This window comes from Harmonia axyridis, chromosome 2 (genome assembly GCF_914767665.1).
Source record: "Harmonia axyridis chromosome 2, icHarAxyr1.1, whole genome shotgun sequence".
Classification (NCBI taxonomy): Eukaryota; Metazoa; Arthropoda; class Insecta; order Coleoptera; family Coccinellidae; genus Harmonia; species Harmonia axyridis.
In genome coordinates this window covers 22,119,539-22,144,946 of record NC_059502.1, presented here as the reverse complement: position 1 = coordinate 22,144,946, position 25,408 = coordinate 22,119,539, and the positions used below count along the sequence as shown (strand labels likewise).

General features: G+C 34.2%; 1 protein-coding gene across 4 annotated transcripts; it reads left to right on the top strand.

Moving 5' to 3' along the window:
• Nucleotides 1-1,070: 1,070 nt before the first annotated feature.
• LOC123672813 (chitooligosaccharidolytic beta-N-acetylglucosaminidase) lies at nt 1,071-25,112 on the top strand. Of its 4 annotated transcripts, none has more exons than XM_045607111.1 (10): nt 1,071-1,124; nt 6,737-6,802; nt 13,970-14,060; nt 14,425-14,613; nt 15,135-15,346; nt 15,601-15,925; nt 21,034-21,361; nt 22,734-22,951; nt 23,459-23,654; nt 24,734-25,112. In XM_045607111.1, exons 2-10 carry the CDS (start codon nt 6,778-6,780, stop codon nt 24,950-24,952), a joined length of 1,803 nt encoding a protein of 600 aa, XP_045463067.1. In that variant the 5' UTR covers nt 1,071-1,124; nt 6,737-6,777; the 3' UTR covers nt 24,953-25,112. The 4 variants fall into 4 exon arrangements, with proteins under 4 accessions (XP_045463067.1, XP_045463068.1, XP_045463066.1 ...); XM_045607110.1 differs by lacking the exon at nt 1,071-1,124 and adding an exon at nt 4,792-4,988; XM_045607112.1 differs by lacking the exon at nt 6,737-6,802 and having other exon boundaries at nt 1,082-1,124.
• The last annotated feature ends 296 nt before the right edge of the window (nt 25,113-25,408 follow it).

Genomic DNA, 25,408 nt, shown 5'->3' with positions numbered 1-25,408 from the left:
AAAGATGCACCACGCACTGAAAGGCCACTGGCCAATTGTCGAAAATATCGATAAAAGCATGGATATTGTCGAGTCCTTTTTCTATTGCTCAAGAGCTTAAGAGTCCACAATTAACCGTTTGGAACACTATTTGCATAAGGCTGATCTCAAGAAGGTGCTAGATGTATGGATATCACATGAGCTAACAAAAAAACTGCATGGACCGAATTTCCACTGCGAATCACTGAAGAATCGCAACAAAATCGCTCTATTTTTGAAACGCTTGGTACCTGGTGATGAAAAGTTGATCATTTATGACAACGTCAAGCAAAAACGGTCGTGGTCGAAACGCGGTGAGCCTTCGGAAACGGCCAGGAAGGTTTTGCGGTGTGTTTAGTGAGATTGGCAGGGAATTATCTACCAAGAGCTGTTCACCTAAAGCACAACTGTGTTAACTATGGTAATTGAAGCCTTGTTCTTTATGCAATAATAATGGTTTTCTTTTTACTACACCTTATAGATACTTTCTTGCGCCTGGGTTTTTTTATGGAATAAATTTACGGAATATATTTATGAAATTTATGTGAAATTTTTCCTTGTTTTTGTCCTACAAAAATTTTGGAAACTGAATATGATATGATTTACTGAAATCCATTTTTCTATAAAAAAAAAACACTTGACCCGGTAGGTACCAACAAAAAATTCTGCTATTTTGCTAACCTATATGAGCCGTGACTTTTTATGGCCCCCCCTCAAACATCGTCTGGATCCGCCCCTGGTCATCAGAAAGTCCAATATTATCGTTTGATACCCAACTCAAAATTTTAAAAATATAGACATTGTGACGAATTGACATAGCGATTGGTTCGTGGAACGAGCACCAATAAATATAAAATAATTATTCAGTTATTGTAATTCATCCAACACGGAGTAGTGTCTTAGAATGGAATTCAATACGCCAATTTTATCGTAGAAACTAATGTGAATAGAATGCATATCATAGGATATCAGCCAAAAAATTAACCGATAATTATTTTATCGCTGATGATATTAATTTATTGCCTACGCAAGGTGAGTTCATTTCGATTAATGAGTACATACTAGGATATTTTACAGCATTGTATCATATTGTTTTGTTCCTATAGGTAAGTGTTTGATCAATATTTTGAAGTAGATCTTTTCAGGAAACTATACAAATGAAAGGCTTATTAAAAAAAGCAATTACTTCCGTCCGAATGGTGTTATCAAATTGCACACGAAAAATTTCATATAATTGTATTTTGCTCAGAGAATTGCTTTCAATATGGAAGATGAATATGTTTTGAGCAGATAATTTCTAAAGAATTCCAGGTCAACATTAATTATGTGCGGTGCCTGTCACCATTTAAAAGATAATTTGCAAACAAAGTGTGAAGAAGAATAAAATTTTCAGGTCATATTCGGAATTAGAATATCTCAGCTGAGGTTGTGGAAAAATTACCCAACTTCAAAAATAATATGCATAATATTGAAAAAAATGTTTATTTTTATTTACATTACATTTATGCAATGTTGTGGATATTAAAAGAACATTCTTGGAGAAATTTCGATATCTCCTACTATTTCTCACGTCTCAATTTCCACCAATCACAAACGCTCAATTTTGAATTACAAATGATTTCTAGATCGAAAAACTGACAGTACCTGTCAGCAGTTTTTTCGCGTTTCCTGCGGCAAAAATTACAACTATGGTCTCATGAAATAGTCTTGTCAAATACCATTCAGGCATTCAATTTTTCATGTGGAAAAAATTGAAAAAACACAATGAAAAGTAATATTTTTTAAGAAAAAGCATACGTGCAGGTGCAAAAATCCTCGTCTTCGACTCGGATTTTTATTTCCACCAGCACTCATGCTTTAGGAGAATTAATCAATGGTAGAGGTTCTTCCATAAGTGGACTTCCCCCTGAAAATCATTAACCTTTTATTCGATAATTTTTTCCGTATATTCAACTTGAAAAAATCAGCCGATATATCGAAAGAGGGAAATCTAAGTAAAGCTTCCAAGCATTATATTTAGAGTTTGACTTGAATGTTTGAGATTGACTTGAGTTCGACTTGAAAATTGAAATTAAGTCAAACTCAAGTCGATCTCTATGAAAAATAATTCAAGTCAAGTCAAACTGGAAAATGGTTACAAGTTTGAAAATTCAAACTGTTTGTCCAATTGGTTTGAATAATAATTTATTCAGTAAATACCGATGCCTTGAATGGGTAAAATATTTATGGAAAATATAGTTAGTAGGTACAAAAATATCTAGATTAATTCAAAACAATAAGAAAATACATTATTTCAAATTTTTTTCAATCAACTCAAAATTTTTCGTGAAAAAAAAAGTTCTTACTTCAGAACTTCTTACAAATTGAGTGAATGCAGTGAACAAGAAATCTGACACTAGAGTGCCTTGCTAATAAAAATCACAAGTACAATAAATGAAACCGCATATATTTATAAAAATAAAGGAACTGCCGTCCAAAAACTATTTTGACAATTTTGGATCCAACGTTTTATGTTGCTACAACCACAAATCACACTTGATCCAGAAAGTGTTGCTTGCTGCGGAAATTCTTCTTCATACAATTTTTCGAGGCTCTTCATCAAATGTTGTTGAATAACTTGTTCCACTACTGACATTTTATACCGTTGTTCGTTATTTTTACATAATTTGCACTTTGCAATTTTCATTGTTTTGGAATCAGTTGCCGCAACATAAAAAAAATTTATATATTTCTTTCTCTTGTTGATTGATTTTGCCTCGTCTACAGTTTTTTTCTCATAGTTTTTGCAGGGGGGTGGTGATCTTCAAAATCAGACTCACTTTGTTTTAGTACGTATTCCGAGCTGCATGAGCTACATGAAAAAAGTTCAGGTTCGGACATTTCGAATTCAGGCACAACGCACAATAAATGAAATATGAACTAATTCGCGGAATGTCAGAGTACAGGTTCAGACACGTTGCGCAATATGATATTCAAACTTCAAACTGTTTGAAGAAGTTTGATTTCAAGACAAACCTAAAGACACAGAAATCAAGACATGTCAAACTTTTTTACATAAAAAGTTTGATTTTCAAGTCAAGTTCGCGAGTAAAATCAATCTAGTTTGAATTGAATGCATCTCTAATTATATTTTGTTTACTCAAAAAAGTTGTTACCAAAATTTCATAAATGACATTGAGATTCTATGTTTTCGTTGCAGTTATTTTGCTATTTTTACAATGGATAAAAACAGTGCCGTATCTAGGGCGTGGCAAAGGTAGCACTTGCCACGGGCGCAAGGTCCGCAGGGGCGCCCAAAAATATCAAGAGAAAAAATATTGAAGCACCAGGCGAAATAATTCGAAAGATCACAACTCAGTTTTCATGTATTCTAAGGATTCATCAAACCAAGTACTTTGATATTTTAACTAACTACTTGACTTGAAAATCAAGCTCGTGAAATATTACATACATACTTGAACTTGACTTGATTTGCGATATTTATTGCTTACCCCAATCAATCTAGCAGAACCACTTTTGGAACTTAAGATTTATTTTTGGCCATAATTTCAGCCTAATATATTATCCTATTGAAATTTTTTTCCGCTCTATTGTCGGAGAAATCGCGGCTTCGGCTAGCTCAACGTTAAGCTAGTAAAACCTAAAAGCCAAATTATGTAATCAAACAGTGCTTGAAGGTTTCTAAATATTAAGAAATTGTATTTTTTATATTGTTATTATTATTATTTATAGTGATTAAATTTTGGTTGCCCATTTTAAAATTGTTGATATTTCTGGTTCTTTTATACGAAATAGTTTAATAAATGAATGTGCTTTTTGCAAGGTTCCTTCTCATTTCATTATTTTATTTTTGATGTGACACTGCAAAATGCTAAAAACCAAATCACCTGATAGAATTCAAGAACTTCATAAATAAATACTTTACTCGACTTGAGATTGAAAAACTATTAGTTGACTTGAACTTGACTTGATTTCAAGTCAAGCCAAGCCAAGTAACTTGAATATCAAGTCAAGCCGTGAATCCCAAATGTATACACCTCGCAACGAACGATGCCGAGGAATGGAAACATTGAAAATATTGCTAGCCTTCCCTAGAATTTGCGTACTAAGCCTAAAATGAGCAGTAAAACGAATATTTAGGACTTAAGTTATGAACAAAAAATACTATAAGAAAATATAATGGATGAAAAAAAATCTTCGAAAATGAGGGGCGCTGTCTAATATATTGCCACAGGCGCAATAGTACCTAGATACGGCTCTGGATAAAAATATAGAAAACAGAATTTGTCTGAATAATAGATATTTTGTGTCTAAGATATATTTCCGACAAAATTATTTCGTATATTAGAGGCATGCAATGCTGGAAATAACTCCTCAACAAAACCAACACACATGATTCCTAGATCTATTTCTCATTCCTCAAATAGATCAATAACTCATCGCTTTAATTCAACTACTTAATTGTTCAATTATTATCGTTGTGCCCACTAGAAAGAGGAGGTTGGACAACTTCAAGGCCATAGCAGAGCCAGGATGTCAAACAACTAATGACGGAATCGATATTTTCGAGAACGTTTATTTCTGCACACGAAATTAAATTCGTTCCACATGTCCGAAGAACAGGGAATCCTCTTTGGAACGCAATCATTATCAATTCACCATTTCCTCTGTACTTGTGGGAAGATAACCGTAATAAAGCAGCTGATAATGATGCAGGGACAACAACTATGTATCGAATATGCTGGACTCGAATATTTCGTTCGGTTTTTCAACATAAGCATAAGACGCGTGCAGTTAGTATAGGTTATGGAAAGAAAAACCGTTGTATGACCTATATGTTTCCGATATCAACAATGTTCTGCTTTGAGCACATTTCTCAGCGGTCTGGTAGTGTGTTTACGTCGGTCCCAGGCACATTTTTATTCGCTTTCGTGAGTTCGGAGTTGACGTCTGAGTGGAATATTTTTTATGTGAGTTAGCAAATTATGCTTCTTTAGAATCAATTTGATAACAAGGAAAAGTCGATTTTTTATATTGATCGTGTATCTGGCGTAAATTGCAAGCGCCTAAGCAGAGTTTATACACACTTGATTCACACATCGCAATTCAAAAATTTCATCGGAAAAAAATTGTCACGATATCGGTTTCAGACGATGTAAATTCCGAATCCTTAAAACATTGTCCTGTGTATCTATATCAATGTATGTGACAGTCTCTTGTGAACTCGCTATAGATCGTAATTTTGAAGATATCTTGCTCTAATTTGGCGTATATTTTCATATCCTATGTCTCTAGAAGACATTTGAAATAATAATATTCCTTGGTTGAAATGAGATGAGTGATTTACGAGTATTACTCAATTTGTCGAATCTCGATATTTTCGTTGTTAACAAACTGCAAATTGCAATTTTCGACCAATCTTCCTAGTTATCACGAAGTAATTTGATTATTAATCGGAATCAAATATACAGGTGATTTTCGAGTTAATCAAGTTCTAACGGACAGACCAAGAGACTTAAATTTTTCGGGGTAGATGCGGATCTCGATTAGTTCACTAAGGGCCGGTATTTTCACATTCGAATTACGGAATTTCTTCCTACAGCGCATGTTTTATTCGTAGATGCGCTGTAGGAGTAGGTAAATTTATGTATTCGCATGTGGAAAAATCGGCCCTAATGGGCAATATCCGACTAGTTAAAAATTTTGCGTGTACCTATACAAGATATTCCCAAATTGCAAGTTACAAAAGAAAATAAGAGGTGCCTTGAATAAAATATCCTATAAACATGTGCCCTCAAACGATTTGTTTTCGAGATACAATATGTTTCTTGTAATCCTATTTGTGATCATTGTACCAGTTTATCGGATCTTTATTAATCTTCACTATATATATTGGGTAAATAAGTAGGTACCTAAATTAATAATGAATAAATAAATAATAAATTTTATTCATTCATCACAGCTTGCTTACTAAATCATTAAAATAGGATTCTCCTGAGGATTACTAGAGGATTGTTTGAAATATTTTCTAGAAATCGTTAGCAGATAATCAGATATGACAAAACTAGAAGAGACCAAAAAGTATAGCACTGAATCTATTGAAATTTTTTCGAACTCCCAGTGGTCCATCAAAAAAAAGTTCTGGGGGAAAGAATTGGGTATTGTTCCAGAAAAAATATCACCGTATAGATTTTCAATTGTAATTTGCTTATCGCGTGATGTTAACTCTAAATTAGAAAATGTATGCCAAATATCAGGTTAATATTTTGTGAAATACAGATACTATGTTGAAAAAATTGAAAAAACAAATTCAAACTTTAACACTCTTGTATCTCGAAAACATGTTTATAGTACTTTTTTAAATGATCCAAGGAATCTGTCATTTTCGTTTGTGCAATATTTCATGTTCATTATGTCGTCAGGGTCAGAAGCATATAAAATTCAAGCAGAATATCGACAAAAATTAGAAAAGCACTGAAGTGTATTCGTTCATTCATGCGCCAATTGAACTCTTGGAGACTTGGTTATAAGATATAGGTATCTTTGAGATATGATTGATAAATCACACCTCCATGTCAAATATTCAAGGATTTCGGTTTAAAATCACTCCAAATAATTCTTTGGAAGAATTTCTTATCCAACAACAAAAATGTGATAAATGACATAATGCATTATCATTAAGCATTAAGTCGGAAGTTATAATATACGTTATTTTCAGAGATAAAGAATGAAGACTTGAAGAAAATCATTTTCCTCACTATGTTTAGTTATAAGCCACATAAAGGTGAGTAGTCTCATTCATTCTTATATTAGAAGTTGCTGTTAGTAATCTTAATCAAGCCAATCGAATCGACATAGAGGAGTTTGTTGCATGAAAGCATTAGTGGTATTATAATGAAATGTTTACAACATTCATTTCTCAATACACTCCATATACAGGGTGCGACAGCTAACTTTGCTGATTTGTATTTGTCACTGACCTTGTGGCAGTCATAGGGGTTGGTTTCATTAAAGAGGAGGTCATATAAGAGGAGAGCATATCCATTGGGAAAATGCTGATTGGGAAAGAGTGCACTGAGAATATCTTTCATGTGGACGTCTGTATACAAGGGAACGTCGGTCACAATGGTAGAGGCAGAATCTAAACTCATCTGTGAAGAGAACTATTTTCCAATCAGCCTCTTCCTAATGGATATGCTCTCTCGCAAAATCCAAACGCGCCCTTCGATGGGCTGGGGTAAGAGCTGGGCCTCTTGCCACGACACGAGGCCATAAATCATATTCTCTGAGGCGATTTCTTATTGTCTGAGTGCTAATTTGATCAAGCTGATTTTGAAGGAGGCGAGCGGTTGCAAACCGTTGTCTCAACGAAGAAACTCCCAAGTAACGTTCTTGAATGGCAGTTGTTACCCGTGGTCTACCCTGTCCTGGTCTTCGGACATTCATACCTGTCTCCCTGAATCGCTGCAACATTCTGGACACACTTGTAAGGGAAACTCCAAACCTTTCTGCAATTCTCGTGTATGTCCACCCTTCTTCTCGCAAAACTACCGCTTGGGCACATTCCTCTTGGGTCAAATTGCGTGTTTCGCGTTGCATAGCGGTCGAGTGTAGAAAATCAAACGAAAGAAAAACTATTGATCACTAGAATTGATCGAAAACAACTGATTTCAGAATGGAGCCAATACATTCAAAATCTGATAATCTCATCTTTTTTATTCCTGCTGGGAAAAAACATCTGTATTGAAGAAAAACGTTGAAAGTGGATAACATATGCATGCATAATTCTGATAAAAATAATTATCATTGAGAACACCTTCAGTTGTAGAATAAATTTGAGATTTCCATAATGTGCGTTAATTCTTTTGCGCAGTGTATATTCGGAAAAGAAATTAACCAATATGTCAAGCTGTCATGAGCGAAGTCTAGCAAGCTATTCAACTCAACTCCACAATACAATGAGGTCTGGAAACATATAAGTAATACATACATAATTTTAATATACCCAATGGTTGAGATTTGAATGATATGCACTGTTGAGTTGCTTTCTAATTATATAAAATAAATACTTGGAAGGTGACTTTTTGTGACGATTTTTTATTGACAACTTCGTTCTAACTTAATCTTGTGTCATAATAACAATAACACACTACAAAAAAATATAACATTTAAAGCATGAAACAATGAAGTACAGCATGTCCCAACATGCAGTATGCGTATATCCAGAGGAATCAGAGAGTATCCAGCATTCTCTCCGCACGGTAACATGCAAGTAGAAGAGAGAAAAAAAATATAAATATATCAAAATCAATAAAAACCATTGCTGGGTAAATAAAAAATACATCGGTTTATATTCAAATTTATAATGTAAATGTAATGTTCCGTAAGCAGGGCCATCACTAGGGGGTAGGCAGGGTAGGCAGTCGCCTAGGGCGCCAAAATTCAGGGGCGGCATTTTTAGTTTGATCAACAAGAATCACGAATCACATATATAAAAATTCAAAGTACCGAATGAAAATGCAATTCAGTTAAAAACAGCAAGAACAAATACAGACAAATTCAACATAAGAAGCCATCAAAGGTGCCGCATTATGCATTGTACTCATAAATATCCCAGATGACGCGTAATCTCCTTCATAAATCATAGTACTTTTTACGAGTTATTGACGCTAAAACTTATTGAATTGGGAAACGATTCCATTTCACAATTTCCATTTTATCATTCTGATAAATATAAGAAGTGTTTCCATTTCATACCACAATCGATAAAATTATAATATTTTGTAATCGTTTAATGTATATGCAAAGTGAGTGTTATCATATTCTAACTTTTTCAATTTATCGTTGGATTGGAGGATTTCAAATTATTTTATTGAAAGTAAGCGTTATACCTAATTCTTAATTTTTAAAACACTACTATGACTTACTACGATGTATGTGTGTAAGTCACATAGAATAGATGTGATTTATAAACAGATAGGTCTAAAAATCATTTTGTGAATGAAAGCGAAAAAGGAATAAGGAGTAGTTTTTTGGATTTGTTCCTTCAGGAAAAACGGCTGGAGGGGATTTTGAAAAAGTGATTATCAGGCATCAGCTAACTAAAAAATATTTCTCTACCACTCAAAAATATTGGAGTTGACTTCTGTTAGGACGACAGTTTGGCTAGCGACGGCTCTGATTATAAGAGAAATAGATCGATAAGTGAAACCTCTCGAAAACAAAGCTATTTTATGATATGGCCGATCAATATACCTCGTGGATCTGGAATGTACAGGGTGGGCAAATTTCGATGTTTTAGCACTACAACTTTTAAACCAGAGGTGATAGACAAAATCTGATACCCACTTCTCGATCTCTTTTTCTGAGAAACTATCAAGGGTAGTATTCATTTTTGGCCACCTTCTTTTGTTTTCGAGTTATAAGCGAAAATTGGAAAAATGGCGATATCGAAAAACATTTATATCTCCGTTGATATTGATGATAGAGCTCTGAAATGAAAACATTATACAGGCACTTTTTTACGTAGAATCCAGTGTCGTGCTCGTTTTTTCAAAAGAGTTTTCAGTTACGAAGCTGTGACCCAAAGTTAGGTTTTTTTAAATGGGAACACTATATTTCTGTGACATTTTCTGAAAGCTTAATTTTTCCTGATTTCAAAAATATATAACATCGTATAGTTTGTATCAATATAAATAATGGAAAATGGTCAAAAACTTTTCTCACCCAAGTGTCTCAATATTTCTATGGTTTCAAATGTTGATGAGCACAGAAAAATTTAGCATTGTATCATTGCCACAGTCTCCTTCTATGAGTTTCTTCATTTCAATGCTTTTTACTCAATTTCTCACAGAATAATGGACTGCTATCATAGAGATTCGAGCTTTGACTGCCAAATCATCAATTTATATCATTTGAAATCAAATCAGCGCTACGAGTATCATAGTTTCGAAATACTTTTATATTTTTCTATTTCAAAATGAATTATGGAAATAACGAAAAGTTCAATATGCTCGAATATTACATTAGGTGCAATTATAATGAGGATGGAGCATCACAAGACTATTTGAATAGTTTTCCAGAAAGAAGTCAACCGCACAAGTCAATATTTGAACGACTCAAAAACAAATTTGATTGAACATGGAAGTTTCACAAAAAAAAGACCAAAGAAGTATAATATACATGACGAAGAAAATAGTGTATTAAGTGTAATCGGTACTGTATCCGCAAACCCTAATATTTCGAGTCGTCAAATAGAAGAAGAAACTGGTATAGCTAGAAAGCGAGCTCTGGATATTTGAAAAAAAAAATAAATTTCGACCCTATACCTATAGGAAACAACCTTCTCTACGGCCTAGGGATCCTGCCTGCCGATTAGAATATTGCCATTGGTATTTAGAAAAACCAGAAGAGGACCAGTCGTTTTTTGAAAAAATTATATAGTCGGATGAAATGCACATAAGTAGCGCTGGGATATTCAACAGGCACAATGAACATAACTGGTCAGACATTAATTCGCACATTACTTTAGATGTTCTTCATCAGGGTAGATTTGGATTTAATGTTTGGTGTGCTATTTTAAAAAATCGTGTGTTGACCTATTGCATTTACGATGGAAATTTGAATGGTCAACACTATAGAGAAATAATTGATCAGCACATTGTTGATGGATCTTTGGACAATTTACCTCTTATCGAAAGAGGAAATATTTTTTTTCAACAAGATGGTGCCCCACCTCACAACAATAGAAATATAGGTGAAATATTAACAAACAACTTCGGAAATAAATGGATAGGAAACAAAGGGCCCATAAGATGGCCGGCTCGTTCACCTGATTTGTCACCATTAGATTTTTTTTTCTGGGGACATATTAAGGACAAATTTTATAAAAATAGATACGAAAACATGGATGAACTAAAAGAAAATTTCCTAGTTTGCTTGAACACAGTTTCAAATATTCATCTATTTAATTCGGTGCGAAGTATCGAGAAGAGGTGTCGACTGTGCATTGCTGCGGATGGTCAACGATTTGAACATCTTCTCTAAAAATTTTATACTCGTTCAAAGTTATTTCTGCTCAATTGTTATCACTATTAGGTTAAATATTATTTCTTGTTTGTTTCTTTCCTAATTAAATTGTTGATTTTAATCATATATGCGTTTATGTCATATGCTATTTGAAATTGATTGTGCGTATTCATTCTAGAGACCTATAGAAATAATTTACCAATGCATTCATCTCATAACAACTATCTCGATTGAAACAGTCAATGATGTGGATCTTTTCATTATTTCCGAAACCATTTTGGAATGAAAAATTTATAAAATATATCTAAATCCGAATTTTGTCGAAATTAGTAAAAATCATATAAATAATCAGATTGACGGAAGGATACTGCTCTTGTTATAAGAAGCTATATTTTTCTGTGCTCATCAACATTAGAAACCATAGAAATATTGAGACTCTTAAGTAAAAAAAGGTTTTTGACCATTTTCTGTTATTTATTTTGATACGAATCATACAATGTTATATATTTTTGAAATCAAGAAAAATTAAGCTTTCAGAAAATGGCACAAAAATCTAGTGTTCCCATTTGAAAAAACATAACTTTGGGTCATAGCTTCGCAATTAAAAACCCTTTTGAAAAGACGAGCACGCCACTGGATTCCACGTAAAAAAAGTGCCTGTATAATGTTTTAATTTCAAAGCTCTATCATCAGTATTAGCGGAGATATAAATGTTTTTCGATATCGCCATTTTTCCAATTTTCGCTTATAACTCGAAAACAAAAGAAGGTGGCCAAAAATGAATACTACCCTTGATAGTTTCTCAGAAAAAGAGATCGAGAAGTGGGTATCAGATTTTGTATATCATCTCTGGTTTAAAAGTTGTAGTGCTAAAACATCGAAATTTGCCCACCCTGTACACAACTATGTCGAACAAACTTCCGTCTCAAGAAATGTATACTATTGCAATTTGAAACAACCACATGGTCCATATGAGTGAGAATGGTCCCAAGTGACAAGAAGTCTCCTTTAATTCTTTGCGAAATAGGCTCTGTGAATCAAGCGTAAATAAGATTTTTCAACTTTTTGTATACTGTCTTTGTTTGATTTAGTGAGACAGTATCCAAAAATGAAATCTCAATATGTAAATTACGACAACACAAGAGAATCAAGAGATCCACATACAGTTAGTTCTTTTCATTTTATAATCTCAGAAGAAATGATACTTACATGTGCTGTGATATAATTCAATTATCGTTTTGACAAATAAATTCTCAAGGTGTTCAGCGAAGCGTATATCTGAATCTTAAACTAAGCTCAGATTTCTGGAATGATGTATGAGCTGAAATTGTTTACAGTATTATCTTCGTATTCATTTTCAAAAATTTCCTGAATGTTCTCTTTGCGAGGCACATAATTTCGGATTCATCAGGATTCAATATCTGATTGTGTTCGAATGATAATTCCTTCAATATACACAAATCATCATTGATTATACAAAAAGCTTCTATATATTTCTTAGAATAAAGGGAATAGAGCGGTATCATTCGCAGATACTTAAACACAGCAATATTTACTTATTATCAGATATCATATAAAAAGCAGAAGCCTTATTATTGACCCTTGAGGAATACCATGATTCATGAACGAGTAGAATATAGGAATTTCATTTGAAGAAATTCATAGTTAGACTGTGTTAAAAGTATATTTTGCGCAGAAGGCGAATCATCATCTTAAGGTTTCCATATTTTGGACACTTTATTCTTAAAAGCTTGTCCTAACGCCGGCCCTCAGCTTGTATTGCGGTCAAAAATAATCTTGAATCAGTATTCCAGAAGTATTCAAAATTATCAGCATTTTTAAGAGAGAAAAAATGAATAGTATCGATAGTATTCAAAGAAAACTGATTAATTTTGTTACCATTTCAAAAGAGTACATGGTTTTACGGAAAGAGAAAATAGAACATAGACGTTTTTTCGTAAGTTCTTGAAATAACAAATATTCTACGCAGCCGGTAATAAAAACATTTTTGGAGGATTGCCAAAATAGATGAATACCTCAGATTTTACATTTGGTGGGTGGAAATTTTGTAGAAATCTATAGTCTGTTCAAATATAAGACAGAGCATTATAAACAAGTTTGCGCCTCAATAGGAAGTCATCGAATAGGAAGAAGTAATGTCCGTCCAGAGTCGAACTAAGAATATAATAAACTTAAGTGTACTTACAGTCTGTACTCCATATTAATCTACAAATAAAATATACAAAACTTCTCAACATAAAATAAGTATCTACAGTTTACACAAAACGTAATAAATTAACGGAGATTCTTCAATTCCATGTAGGTATTTATGTAAATATCAACATGTTAAAATGTCAAAAATCTAACATGAAAAAATGAAAAAAATTGGATCATTCAAATCGAAAAAACTTCACAGCATCCAAAACATTAATGAATGAAATAAAAAATGAATAAACAAATCATAAATTTATCCATATTCCATTGCGAGTCTGTTAGAGATGAAGGAGAAACAGAATTTATCGCTCTTTGACCAAAAACAGTTGCCCTATGCGCAAACTATGCGATTTACTTTGTTTATACTGCTCCGTCTAATATTTGAACGGACTGTAGCATTGTTGTAGAGAGTTATGTTGAAAATTAATTGATAAATTAGATGATTTCTGAGAAAATACTTGTGGGAAAACAATCGAAAAAGTAAAACTAACTTTCAACTTCCAGCGAGTTGCAAGGAGTGAATATTAATGTACTAGATAATGAAATTATTTCGCCAACATCTTTGTTAGCGCTAACACTAGGGTAGGTACTATATTAATGTAAATGTTAAAATTAAATGAATATGATTATAACTTTCCATCAGCAACGTTTGCTACCACACTCTTTGTAATATAGATATAATTGCCTGATATCGACTATTTAATTTCAGGGTTTCTAATGACAGTTCCAGACGTAATATTTCTCTTCTTCTTCATAATATCATATTCATCTGCAGTTCATTATGGATTAAATCCTAGTAGGTACGTATTGGAAAATGAGTAATCATAAATTTTATAAAATTCAAAGCATACACGTTATTTATCGAAGAAAAATATGTCAAAATGTTTCTTTTCTCATTATATCAAATTATATACTCCATTTTAAAAGCCTTATTTATATACAATATCTTTATTAATATTCTCAAGTTCACAGTGGATATAGTATTTTACTGAAGTTTTTGAAGTTACAACTTAAAATAAAATGTATTTTTCGGGAGTTTCTTCAATTTTAAAAAGTATTCTCGGATAAAATGTAATATAAATAAGTAAATAACAATTTCACGAGAAAGAAGATCATTAACGAATAAATAAATCAATCAAGCACTAAAATCGAATATATTTGCAGGTCCGAGTTCAAATGGATATGTTCAAATGGAAAAACTAGGTGTACAAGGGTTGAGGCTGATTATCCAAGTACAGAAACGTTCTCGTCGGTTGAACTATGTCGTTTGGCTTGTGGAGACGCTTCAGCTCTTTGGCCTCAACCTTACCACATTTCCATCAAGAATAGAGGGCTTATAGTTATAAATCCTGAGTGAGTTGCGATATTTATCTATATAATTTTAAGGATGATGAAGGCTAAAACTAATATCAATGATCATATTTTTTTACAATATTTTTTCTTACAGTCAAGATGGCCTAGGTATATGTATGTACAAAATGATGAGAGAGTTTTTTTTATGACAGTACGCATATTTGTTTAGACAGTGCGTCTTTCTCTGGCTTCAGTAATCGCAGCTCATATACTTTTACTTGAACCAGAACGTTCAGTCACAGTTTTATTCATTTTACTAGATTAAGGTGAAGGAGAAATAAATTTCTCTCCCGTTCTTATAACATCACACATAAGTGTCCATACATGGAGTGTCTCTCCTTAGTACTCCGCGACGTTAGAGGAACAGCAAATACATACCTGAATGTATCACTTTCCATGTCTCTCAATAAAAAAAATTAATATTCTGATTGGTCGATAATGGTTGAAACCTAAATTTCGGTAAAATTGTAAAACCTAAAACGGAGTTCTCCACAATAATTCTCATTAGACTGTTTTAACAGGGCTATAGCCATACGTACCAATCCCACATTCGAAAATGTAATGAGCAGAGATGTCATTGAAGTTTTCAAGGACAATCTACGCAAAGAATACAACAATTGCCTGAGCCATATGGAAACCAAATTGATCCTGAACATCAATTGGTCTTCAAATATCAGTATTTTGGATTGGAACACCGATGAAAGTTACCACCTTGAAGTAAAAACCCAAAGTGGTGAGTAGCACACACTACATCCTTCTACTTCAATTTAAACACACGATGCAATCCACTTATATTTCTTACCATAGAGAGATGACGGTATTAATTATATTAGTTATTTTATACATTTCGATTGACTGATGCATCAGTGAGTCGAACCTTATAGTTCGAGATCATTCAATCTCAAAATTCGAAAAGAACATAATCAAACATAAAATCTTCAATCTAACACCATTGACCATGTATTCGAATTTTTTCTCTTTTTGCAGAAACAGCAGTTCAGATCAATATCAATGGAAAAAACATATTTGGGGTAAGACACGCCTTAGAAACCTTATCTCAGTTGATGACATCCTATCCAGAAAACGATAACTCTACCTGTTTGGCATTACTGAGAAGTGTGTTGATCGATGATAAACCAATATATTCCCATAGGGGACTTCTTTTGGATTCTTCTAGGAATTACTTATCCATTGCAACTATCAAAAAGCACATTGAAGCAATGGCGGCTTCCAAAATGAATTTTCTTCATTGGCATATCACCGATTCCCATAGTTTTCCCATGGAAACACCATCGATACCCAACATGACAGTGTGAGTTGAAATAATGTTAATAAATTTTTTTATTTGATATAAACAAGCTTTCGTTTACTATCATAGCTATCCTCAAGGATTGGCAAGGTGTTTTCAGCCGATATTGATTGCTGTGTATTATTCTGGGACCAGTTTGGCCGTTTAGAGGTCCCTGTCTTATACACCTTCCATACAATTGTAGTGGAGTGTGGTGACTTTCTTTTTATACTTCAACTTTCTCGAGTGTTTTTTTTTAATTGGTCTCAAATGTTTTGTCAGGTAACTTTAGAATAAATCGATGATTCAGAATTAATTATTCGAAGTCATCAATTAAAAGTTCGATGAAAAATCTTTTAGCTCTTCAGAATCTACACCTTTCACTTTCAATTAAGGATAAACCACAACACATAAGTCATGAACCTGGCGCACAGCACCATACCACTTTTTTCTTGTTAGTATGTATGTTAGTTTCGAAAGATGCGTTTCAAAAATTCAGAAACTTGAACCTTAGTCTGAATAAAGATATTGAAGGTTAATTGACGCTAAGCTTGTGGTTGTTTGAAAAATGGAGAAAACGAGTTTTTTCGAGGTTAGAAATATTCCATTTCCAGCTGCTCGGTCTCCCATCTTATTCTCCAGATCTGCCCTCAAAACCTCCATCAGCAGTGGCGTCTCCAATAGGTGGCTGGGCCTCCTAATATTTGCTCCCTCCCCTAAAATATCAAATAAGCAAAAAAATTCAACGTAAACTAAATGGACCTGGAAATATTGACCCCCCTAAAAATCCTGGCTCCTCATTGGCCCCCTATTCTTGAAAGCAGACAGAAAGTGAAGAAGTGATTCCTGAGGTTGAAGCCTAAAATTTTCTCATCTTTCTAAATTATTGGTTAGGCTCCTCACCTCTACAAATTTCGTATACAAAGCAGGTTTTGCGTTGGCTAGCGATGGCGAGGCATTCCATCACCACCACCAGGTGATCTGGAGTTTCTTCCCCCTCCCTACAGAGTATGCACTCTTCATTTTCTGTTTTTCCTAAGGAGACCTGTGAGGAATCCAGTGAGGAGGTGTAGAATATTTGTACTAAGAGCCTGATATTTCGTGGATCTCGTAGAGTCAAAGTTTCAAAGAAACTTTTTGGAGCGATCTAAACCAGAAAGATTCCGCCAAAGTATTTCTCTTTTGTTTTATTCCTTCTCATAAAACTCTTTCTTGTAGGTACATTTGTCTACGCCACAGAAAGGTTTTGGGCCGATGGAAGGAGCTCAGTGCTTTGATTGCAGACTGACTATCATAATAAATCACTTCATTACATTTCTGATTTCTTGCTAGGTAAATTTCTACACATCTTTCTTTTGCAAGTATCTCTGCCTGAAAGACACTTAGACAGCGGCCTAGCGATATTGAGCATTTGGTACCAGTCCCGAATTTTCCAGCACCAGTCTCCGTCGTGGATGAGACAACTGTGTACCATTTGATAGTATTCTTTTTAAGAACTGTGATTGTGGTCTCCTTTACCCAATCTTCTTTTCTACTTAGTATCGTAATGAAGGTTTTTTCGCAGCTAATTTTCTTTATCATCACGTCACTAGGAAGTTTCGCTGATGGTATATAATTAGTCAAGGAGGACCAGGCTCTCTTATTCCTAATTTCCTCATTGCCATTACCTTCCCTAGATAGTCTTAGAGTGGTCTCATAGGCCACTCTCTCTATCACTAGATGAAAAGGTGTGAGATCTGTAATGATCTCCAATGCCCTTGTTGGACACGTCCTCATAGCTCCAGTGAAACAAACACAGGCTAACTTTTGTATTGTATCAACGGCTTTCCTCACTTGCCCGGGACTTAAGTGAATTGTTATTTCTGGTTGCAATACAACCAGTAATTGTATTGACGGAAACGTTCACAATTTCAGACCTGAATTTTTATAAGATCAGAGGATATACTTGTTTATATAACAATGGAAATTACAACAGAAATGACGGTGTTGTCATGTATGTTCGAGAAGATCTACAGTTCAGTAAAAAAATTGTATCTATTGGAGGGATAAAAGTTTTAGAAGTAGATATAGAGATGATGGGGAAGACAGTTAAAGTAACTGGAGTTTATCGTTCGCCACATTTGTGTCAGAGAATATTTAATAGGGATTTATTGGAGTATATCGAGAATTCGGGAAGATGGGATTACCATGTTGTTGTGGGAGACATGAACGTTAACTTGTTATCAACCGGTGAACTTGTTGAAGAATATAAGAGTTTATTCAGTTCATTCGGATATGGTTCTTATATAAATGATGTGACCAGACCTTCTAGTGGCAGTTGTTTAGATCATATCTTTCTTGGACGTCGTGATCCCACTGAAGATAAAAATAATGCATTCATCCTTCGTTCAGATGTTACCGATCACTATGCGGTATTGTTGTGCCTGGATATTGAAAAAATACAAAGGGAAAAGGCTCATAAATGTAAGAGCTATGTTGATTATGGCAAATTGAAGAAAGATCTTGGAAAGATAAATTGGGGTAATATGATTAAAAATAAAAGTGTAAGCTCTTTTGCAGAAGAATTCCTCCACTCATTAACTTATTATATAGAAAAGAACACAACAACTGTTAGATTATCATGTAAAAAATCAGGTAAGAAGGACTGGATTACACCAGGCCTTTTGAAAGCCATAAATGTCAAGAATAGCTTATACAAGAAAACTATTAATGACCCACTTAATGGAAGATTGAAGATGCAATATGCAAGATATCGAAATGTATTACAAAAGTTAATTAAAACTGCAAAAAAAGATCATATGAATAGCTTTGTAACAGAGAACACTTCAAAGACAAGATCTCTCTGGTTGTATGTCGATGAACTCTGCGGAAGAACTAGGCCTAAAACAGAAATAAATTCGGTTATAAGTTCTGATGGACAGTTACTAACATCAAAAAAAGAAATGGTGGAGGAATTCGGGAATTTTTTCAGTGAAATAGGAAAACGACTGGCGGAAAACATAGATGAAGTTCCAGAAAAAGAGGAGGGAGAACGTTGTTGTGATAATACACTTTTTCTGTTTCCAACTTCTGAAGATGAAGTGAGAGGAATGATAAGGGAATTAAAAAATGGTGGAGCTCCGGGAAATGACGGTATCAGAAATGAACTTATAAAAAATATTCAAGATGAAATAATAGAACCAATAATGTTGCTTGCAAATCTGTGTTTTGAGACGGCTGAATTTCCGAACATTTTCAAGGTGGGTGTGATCAAGCCATTGTTCAAGTCGGGAGATAAAACCTCTTTATCAAATTATAGACCAATCTGCTTAACATCTAATTTGTCTAAAATAGTGGAAAAATTATTAAAGGTGCGTATTGTTAATTTTTTGGAGAAGAATAAAATTTTATCTGATAATCAATACGGCTTCAGGAAGGGCAAATCTACACAGGATGCAATAAAAAATGTAGTGGAGAAAATTTACCAATGGTTGGATGGAAACAAGGTAGGTCTGTGCGTATTTATCGACCTTGCAAAGGCCTTCGACACCGTATCGCATAAAAAACTATTGCGAAAACTTTACCTCAATGGCTTTCGGGGCAAAGCACTCAAATTAATGGAAAGCTATTTATCAGATAGGACCCAATTTGTGAAGATAGATGAACATACGAGTAAAGGGAAAGCTGTTGAATATGGGGTTCCACAGGGGACAGTATTGGGACCAATTTTGTTCATTATATACATGAACAGCTTATTACTAATGAAAAGAAAAGGAGAAATTATCAGTTTCGCAGATGACACTGTCATAATGTACGAGGATAGTACTTGGAAAAAACTGAAAAAAGAAGCAGAGGGAGATCTTTCAATTATAAAGCAATGGTTCAGAGAGAATAAATTAACAATAAATTTGCAGAAAACAAAATATTTACCATTTGTTGCTTATCAATCAGGACTTCCACATATGGGCAATTTGGACGTTGACAACGAAACATCAATTCCCGAAACTGAATATATAAAATATCTAGGAGTTACAATTGATCGACATCTAAAATGGGACAAGCATATAGATATCTTGGTGATCAAACTGAGATGTTTACTTACCAAGTTTAGATATCTTAGGAAGTACTTGGATACAAAAAGCTTGATGATGGTATACTCAGCTTTATGTCAATCCCAAATGGCATATGGGATAATAGGTTGGGGTGGAGCGTATAGTTGTCATATGAGGAGGGTTGAGGTGATCCAGAAATGGTTGCTACGAATTATCTACGGAAAGCCTCTTCTGTATCCATCAGATGAATTGTTTACTGTTTCCAGGGTCATGAATCCCCACCAATTATTTGTACAGCAGATTTTAAATGGTATAAGTGAAAAGAAGATTCAACTCCAATTAACTAAGTGTGAATATGAAACACGGAACAAGACGAATCAATACCTTACTCCAAGAGCAGGAAAACGTATAGGCCAAAGATGCTTTGCCTATCTGGCCCCAAGAATATATGCCGCTGTTCCAAAAGAATTGAAGAACATCACAACACTCATTAAGAAGAGAAAAAGATTGAAAAATTGGGTAATTGACAAGGGCAGAAGATATTTTAATTCAATAATAAATCCCCAATAACGCTCACCATTTTTCACTGATTTTTGCTAGAAGAGAAATGAATAAATTACTTACTGGATTCAACCTTCCTCCATATAAGTATATTGATGTAACTTGAAATAGAGAATGAGCTTTTTGATGCAGTGTTGTTTGATGACCGAGTAGCTGATAGTGGACATGACCGAATGAGTGCGCCCCTGAGTTTATGATATAATATATGTACGAGTATATGTATATAATTGTATGTATAGAATGGGCACTTATCTATGATCATTACTGTGATATTGAGTTTTTGTTGATTTTTATATTTTTATTGAAATATGTTAAAAGAATTTGATCTTGATTTGTGAATTTATTTGAATACTGGCTACTGCATTATATTTTGTTTATTTAGAAGTCACGTACAGGCTCACGCCTCTGTGACTAAATGTTTATACCCTGTAGCTTACAGAATAAACCATTTTATTATTATTATTATTATTATTATTAACTCGGACATATTTCAATGAAGTAAGATGCCAACAAAATCCACAACTCAAAACCTGTCAACAGATATGGTGCTTATTCCCGATCAAAGACATACAAATACCGTGACATCAAGAACCTCATTTACTACGGTCTGGTGAGGGGTGTGAGAATCATTTTGGAATTAGATGCACCTTCCCACGCAGGCTACGGATGGCAATGGGGACCTGAAGCTGGTCTTGGTAACCTAACAGTGTGTCTCAATCAGCAACCTTGGCGGCAAGCTTGCATCCAACCTCCTTGTGGCCAACTAAACCCTGCAAATCAAAATGTTTATGATGTGTTGGAAAAGATATATAGGGATATGGTGGGGTTGATGCCATGGAGCAGAATTTTCCATATGGGTGGAGACGAGGTAAGAAACCACTGCAAATATTACATTAGAGTTTGCTATTTGCTCCTATCTGTAACACTATCTGAAATCATTAAAATAATTTTTTTCGTTATTCTGCTTGAATCCTCTATGATTCTGATGACGCTACGAGTTACGACCACAAAATTTTACAGTTTCAAATTGTTCTTCTTTATGTACATACAAGCAAAATCTCATTTCAATCGTATATATTAGCTTGAAATTTTACTTTACATCGATCGTGTCTCTAATTTTTATAATTATCAGGAAAATATCATATTTAAGCCACCAACTTAATAGGAGATGTTTGATTTTTATGACATTAACTTATTTGAGGAGGAATTAATTTTTTTCATGACTGCTATAATATTCTAACAAACATAATTTTCAATACACTCTATCTAGTTCATCAATACATTCTACTAATAATGGACTAGTTTTCATTTTTTTAATTCTATTTAATTCAATTATTTAATTCTAAATATTTAAGTAGAATGAAACAAAAATTTGGAAGAATCATTGAAATATCTCTAGAAATGAAAAAGTTATGGGACTTTGAAGTTGCGCTTGGAAGAATAATTTCATAGTACGTGTAAGTGCCGTGACGTCACACACTAGACGACTGGTATTCGCAGAGTGCTTACGAATTCATTGGTGTACAATCACTTGTGCCGTTCGTGTCGTGTTTTGTTCGTTACACGATGGCTGAAATAACTTACTATATACATACATATAAATTACTTTTTTCTCTTTTTACTCCTCACATAAATATGTTTTGCCATTGATAGACTTCAACAACCAGTACTCAACTACAAACTGTTTATGAAACGTTTTTTAAATAAATCATCATTATAAGTTGAACCAAGATGAAGCAAACTCAAAAGTAGATACTTACTTGAAAAGTTTAACTCCTTTTATTTCTGCACTGACATAAGATGGATTCGAAGAAAAAACTCCATCACTGCGAATTTATCTATTTTAGGCAAATTGTCACTTTGTCCTTTCACGAAGCCTTCTTCCATTATGGTGACATAAAAACCAAACTCGAGTTAAAACTACACTGTACAACTACAAACGGCGCGAGAGCCTTGGCGCGGCTAAGTATTTAAACGTAATTTATGGTGTAGCGATCACAGGCAAGAGCCGTGACGTCACAGACCAAAGACGTTCCGCGCTAAAATATGTACATTTAAATAATCTATTTCTCAGTCATTTATTGATGGATTTTCAAAATTTTTTCACTGATTTATCAGTTTTGCTCTATATTTCAATACTATCGTGTCAAATATAGAATTATCAACATCACTAAACTAGTCCATTGGAAACCATTGTAAGTTTTTCTGTGAATTTTAACCATAACAATGATAATTTTAAGGTGTTCATACCTTGCTGGAATAACACTGAAGAAATTGTGAAATATATCAGTGGAAGAGGAAGATCAACACAAGTTTTTTACGATTTATGGGGTGAATTCCAAGAGGAGGCCTTGAAGAGATATGATAAGGCTGTTGGCAATAAGAATTCAAAAATAATCATTTGGACTAGTCAATTAACCGATCCATTTTACATAAGCAGATACTTCAACAAAGATCGGTAAGTACAGAATATATCCTTCTTAATAATTCCCGATACAATGATGATGGATCTCATTAGACCATAACTCAGAAGTGAGAAGTTGTAAGTTCTGGTCCATCAGCCAATGGTTATGCACTTAAGCCAAAATTATCGAAGCGAAAATTCATTTTGCCATTCCCCATTCTAGCTTTAAGAATCAGATTTTTTCTCGAAAATGTATCACGTTGTATCCCAAATTCAGGACGATTATGACATTCGTCCATATCAAGTTTTTTTTAATGGTCAAAGAACCACATTTTCTCCCCTCTAACACTCGCTAAGCTGTTGATAATTTTCAGTCTTCTGTATAGACATAATGAATAAATCGTAAATCAGTGTTTTGTACGATGATCACTTTTTTTTTGTAAGAACGGCGATCACAAAAACCACTTTATCGATGTGATCAAAAATTACTTATTCTTGATTTTTACACGGTGTTCTTTTTCCTATGCCTATTCCTATTCATTCGCTTATCATTTTTCGCAGATATGTGATACAAACTTGGGTGCCCGATACCGACAATCTTCCCGAAATTCTTCTTCAGAAAGGATTCAATCTGATAATTTCCACCAAAAATGCATGGTATCTGGATCACGGATTTTGGGGCACCACCAAATACTACGACTGGCGCACAGTTTATGAAAATCAAATTTTGCTTGATCCAGGTGTACTCGGTGGAGAGGTAACAATTTATTTTTCCAGATTTTCCATATAGTTTGCTTCGCTTGCATAAAAGAACCAAATGTGAAATAAAGGGTGTTTTTTTTTGAGCTATAGAACTTTAAATTGCAATAAAACAACGATGGATTATTCGATTGACATGAATTTTATTTATCCGCGAGATAATCTTGTGGCATTACATTTCAAATATGATTTCTGGCATATGACCGTCACGGCTGGTTCGGATGTAGTCCAATCTGGACGTCCAATTTTCGATGACTTTTTCTAACATTTGTGGCCGTATATCGGCAAATATATCTTCCAAATGGTCAAGGGTTTGTGGCTTATCCGCATAGACCAATGACTTTACATAGCCCCACAGAAAGTAGTCTAGCGGTGTTAAATCACAAGATCTTGGAGGCCAATTCACAGATCCAAAACGTGAAATTAGGCGGTCATCAAACGTGTCTTTCAATAAATCGATTGTGGCACGAGCTGTGTGACATGTTGCGCCGTCTTGTTGGAACCACAGCTCCTGGACATCATGGTTGTTGAATTCAGGAATGAAAAAGTTAATAACCATGGCCCTATACCGATCACCATTGACTGTAACGTTCTGGCCATTATCGTTTTTGAAGAAATACGGACCAATGATTCCACCAGCCCATAAAGCCCACCAGACAGTCAGTTTTTCTGGATGTAACGGTGTTTCGACATACACTTGAGGATTAGCTTCACTCCAAATGCGGCAGTTTTGTTTGTTGACGTAGCCATTCAACCAGAAGTGCGCTTCATCGCTAAACAAAATTCGCTTATGAAAATCGGGAACAACGGCAATCTCATTTTGGGCCCATTCGACGAATCTATGCAAGCGTTGTTCAGGCGTGACTCTATTCATGATGAATTGCCAAACCAAACTCAGAATAAATCACTTGACAGCTGTTAAATCGATCGCCATGATGAACAGTAATGCCAACTTAAAGTTATATATCTCGAAAAAAACATCCTATATGTGTAACTACAACTCAGAGGAGAAAACTTGAGAAAATCAATATGATATCAGGATGTTATAGATTTTCAAGGTTTCAACCCTTCTTTCAGGTATGCATGTGGGGCGAATACGTTGATGACAACGGAGTAATAGGAAGAACATGGCCAAGAGCTGCAGCAGCTGCAGAACGTCTATGGTCCAACCCTATGTCTTCGTCGAAAGAAGTTGAAGGAAGATTTTATAGGCATAGGGAAAGACTAATAACCAGAGGAATCGCTGCAGATGCTGTTATTCCTCGATGGTGCTATTACAACGAAGGGCAGTGTTGACCGTTATTGTTCCTACACTCTGTGATGCTTCAATTTTGATAAAAGTATTTTAGATGCAATTAGCATAATTAAGAGAAATAAACTTATATTCTTCTAGTCTTTAAATATTGAGGTCATTAAAATATTCTTTGAAATTAAATAAATTACTGAAGTAATGAAACCGTTGTTAGTTATTCGCATGATTCTCAAAGAAACTATTAGTTTCGTTAGAAGTGAGATGGAGATTATATAGGTAATCAATTTTGAAAGGTGAAATAAAATGATTTCTCCAATCGAAATCACAAGCCGACTAAAATTGTTATAGAAATTTCTCTTATTACAATCAAAATGTAGTGATTAATTTAATACACTTTAGTGCATTTATGCACTCGCTTCGAAGGAGTCTCGAAATCAAATATAATATTTACGTTTTGACGAGAATCATTACTGACGGAATCGTCAATTTGGGATTCAGAG

Bases quoted from the DNA above. Each gene is read 5' to 3' on its own strand.
- LOC123672813 (XM_045607111.1), top strand. From the start codon at position 6,778: ATGTTTAGTTATAAGCCACATAAAG. The intron at 14,614-15,134 runs GTGAGTTGCGAT...CTGTTTTAACAG, and splicing joins CTTATAGTTATAAATCCTGA to GGCTATAGCCATACGTACCA. The intron at 15,347-15,600 runs GTGAGTAGCACA...CTCTTTTTGCAG, and splicing joins TGAAGTAAAAACCCAAAGTG to AAACAGCAGTTCAGATCAAT.